The sequence below is a fragment of the Elephantulus edwardii genome, unplaced genomic scaffold (genome assembly GCF_000299155.1).
Source record: "Elephantulus edwardii isolate Elephantulus edwardi_28Jun2011 unplaced genomic scaffold, EleEdw1.0 scaffold00241, whole genome shotgun sequence".
Classification (NCBI taxonomy): domain Eukaryota; kingdom Metazoa; phylum Chordata; class Mammalia; order Macroscelidea; family Macroscelididae; genus Elephantulus; species Elephantulus edwardii.
Genome location: NW_006399991.1, coordinates 175,245 through 178,729, shown reverse-complemented (window position 1 = coordinate 178,729; position 3,485 = coordinate 175,245). Strand labels below are relative to the sequence as shown.

Below are 3,485 nucleotides of genomic sequence, written 5' to 3'. Positions count from 1 at the left end.
TTGTTAGCCATCTGAATGTCGTCTTCGGTGAAGTGCCCCATATGGACTCTTAATTATGATAGTAATTATTTTATTACATATCGTTACTGATTGAGACCATTTTGCTAGTTTAAGTGAATATTTACAGTAAATTTCCACTGCAACATGTATGTGTCAAGTCAGCATTCAGATGTCCCCATCTGTCAGATGAAAGTTTTCTTTTGCATAGTCTAAAAGTTAGCTCATCTCATTGCTGTTGAGATGGAAGTGACTAAGCTGGCCTTCTAGCAGGTTTTTGGAGACGGTAAATCAGAAGATCTAGGACTAAAGTCTTCATTATAGATTATATCTCAACATTTAAAAAAATAAAACATCCTCACTACTGGACAAGCAGGCAACATTATGACAGAAGGAAAAAAGACAGTCATTGTCAGATATTTCATAGTTGCAGAAAAGATCAGTATACTGTGATTTTTTTTGCCTCCCAAAGTGACAGAAAGTACTCAATAAATGAAAGCTGTAATTATTTATTATTTATAAAGATGATAAAGTGACATCCAGAGTGTGAGGCGCTGGGCAGCAGCGGACACTGTCCCTTTAAGGCCAGCTGGGCTCTCAGGTGGCCGCTCTCTTTAAACCTGACCACATAGAGCGCTTCATTCCCTGCGACACCTTCACATCTTCCCAGTCCAGACTGGTGTCGGGAACATCATGTTCTGGCTCTGGATCCTTTCTCAAGGCGCCCTGGGGGGAGGCGACCACAATGGGCAGAGGGCCACATTCCTCCCGGAACTCTACAACATGGAGACTCCTTTTATCAGCCAGCTGCTGATGCGTTTCCTGAGCAGAAACAAAGCAAGAGTATCGGTTAGGACTTAAGAAGAACATGCTTTAGTAGCACCAATTTTCATCAGCCAGAGTAAAGCCACTGCACTACCTGATGGAATCCAAATACCATGGCTGCAGACGCTAGGCAACGTATTTTGTGTCTAAATTATGGTGACTTGTTGTGGGTAGTATCATCAAACAAAACATATAAAAAGATTTATCTGACAAATGACTGGACATTTGATGATACTGAGTTATTGTTACTTTCAGGTATGGTAATAGTACTGTGGAGCCTTTAAAAATATTTTTGTCTCCTGCACTGTAATCCCAGAGGTACGCTGTTCGAATCCACCAGATGCTCCACTGGAGAAGGAAGGGCAATTTCCTTCTCTGCCAGTCAAATCTGATAAGATGGTACACACACGCAAAAATAATAAAATTTTAAAAATAATAAATTTTTTTTAAAAAAAAAACACTAAAAATATTTTTGTCATTTAGAAATGATATAAAAATTAGTTATAGATGAAAGAAAATAATGTCTGCGATTTGTTTGGGTACAATCAGTAGTACTGCCACTCATGATCACATGCTGGTCACCACAGAAGATGGTGAAGAGGCCAGGGGTTCAGCACACAGGGCGCCTCAAGACTCAAGCAACGAACTTGGTACAGAGGCCACCGACAGCACACACTCAGAACTGGGACACTGAGTCCCCGTTTCTAGACTTAATAGCTATCTTGTTCCATTTCATAAAAATGAAAGTAACATAACTATACATTTTCATAAGTAACTCACTGCTGTTGAGATGGAACTGACTCAGCTGGCCCTCTAGCAGGTTTTTGGAGACGGTAAATCAGAAGATCTACAATTACAGCCTTCATTATAGACCGTAAATCAGAAGATCTAGGATTAAGTCTTCATTATAGATTACATCTAACATTTAAAAAACACCCTCACTATTGGACAAGCAGGCAACATCATGACACAAGGAACAAAGACAGACATTGTCAGGTATTTCATTCTACCTGGATCCACAATCACACCCATGGTAGCAGCAATTAAGAAATCAAAAGATGTGTTGCCTCTGGGAACACATCTAAAGAGAAATGATGTTAAAGACTGAGGTGTTTAATCCAAGCCATGGTATTTTTCAGTCGCTTCCTATGCACCTGAAAGTTAGACAATAAATAAGGATGACAGGAGAAAAATCAATGCTTTGAGCTGTGGTGTTGGATAAGAGTACTAAATGGTCCATGGACTGCCAAAAAACCAAACAAGTCTGTCTTGGAGAAAGTGAAACCAAGGTGCTCTTCAGAGGCAAAGATGGTGAAATTGTCTCACACACTGGGCATGTCAGGAGACGGCAGTCCTTGGGGGAAAAAACCACGTGCTGGGAAAGGTGGCAAGTTAGAGAAGGGGAGAAAGACTGAGTAAGATGAACTGATAGTGTCTGTAACCATGGGCCTGAGCACATCAGAGACCTTAAGGACGGCGCCAGAGAGTAAGTTTCAATCTGCTGTTCAAAGGGTTGCTATGAGTCACAGTCAACTAAAAGGCAACAGCAATAAACCACTTATTCCAATAAATATGACAGCTTAGATGACAAGTACCTTCAAATGCCATCAATAACTAAAGCTTAAGAGTAACAGATCACTCAAATAGCCCTGTATCTTGAAGAAATGGAATCAGTAAGTAAGGAAGTAAGTTAAGTAAGTCTTCCTGCAAGTAATTCCTGAGCCACATGGCTTCACTGATGAATTCTTTCAAATATTTAAGGAAGCAATAATGCTAAATCCACATAATCTCTTCTAGAAAAACTGAAGGGAGGGGAGCATTCCTAGTTGGTTTTATGAAGTCAGCACTACCATAATGCAGACACCAAAAGCACACAAGGAAGCCACAAACAGCAGCCATGGGATGAGGCCAGGGTCAGTCTGTTCATAGGGTCATCACACGTCTCAGTCAACTAGACTGTAACTAACAAATCACACTGGAGGAGACTGTCTATCCTTCTCTTCTGGAGCAGCTAGTGGATTCAAACTGCCTGCCTTTGGGTTGGCAGCACAACTCTTATCCACTAGGTTACCACAGATCCTGATAAACTAATAGTACTTAAAAATGTAAGCTGTAAGTCATTTAAGAGAATAAATATTTGTAGGCATTGCGGTATTTCTGTATTTTATTAGAAGAACACATTTCTTCCCCTCATACTTAAAAATCTCTAAATGGGAGTGTGTCTTACAATCAATGGCATGTCCCTGAATTGGTAGTTCTTTCGTTTGTTGTTGTTGTTAGGTGCCATAGAATAGAGTGCAACTCACAGCGACCCTATGAACAAAAGGATGTGAACCCTGCTCAATCCTGTGCCATCGCAGCAGTCACTGTATCAGTCTACGTGGATGAGGGTCCAACTCTCCTTCATTGACCCCCCATGCTTTCCAGCATCATTCCAATAGTGTTCATAAGGTTTTCAAAGGTCTGTTATTTAAGAAGTGAATGCCAATCCTGCTTCATGTTGTTGTTATGTGCCGTCGAGTCGCCTGCGACTCATAGCGACCCTATATACAACAGCCCTAAACTCCGCTCTGTCCTGTGCCAATTGCACTGTCTCTGACACTCCCATCCCAATTATCCCAGTCACTGAATCAATCCACCTCATAGAGGGTCTTCCTCTCCTG

The 3,485-nt window shown here is 41.1% G+C and overlaps 1 protein-coding gene across 1 annotated transcript in view; it reads right to left on the bottom strand.

Moving 5' to 3' along the window:
* Positions 1–546: 546 nt before the first annotated feature.
* Positions 547–3,485, bottom strand: part of MRPS5 (mitochondrial ribosomal protein S5) — a 40,333-nt gene continuing 37,394 nt past the window's right edge. Inside the window, exon 11 of the mRNA XM_006898943.1 lies at positions 547–819. Within this exon, the coding sequence (XP_006899005.1) occupies positions 595–819 (225 nt within the window). The 3' untranslated portion in view covers positions 547–594. The remainder of the gene's footprint in view (positions 820–3,485) is intronic.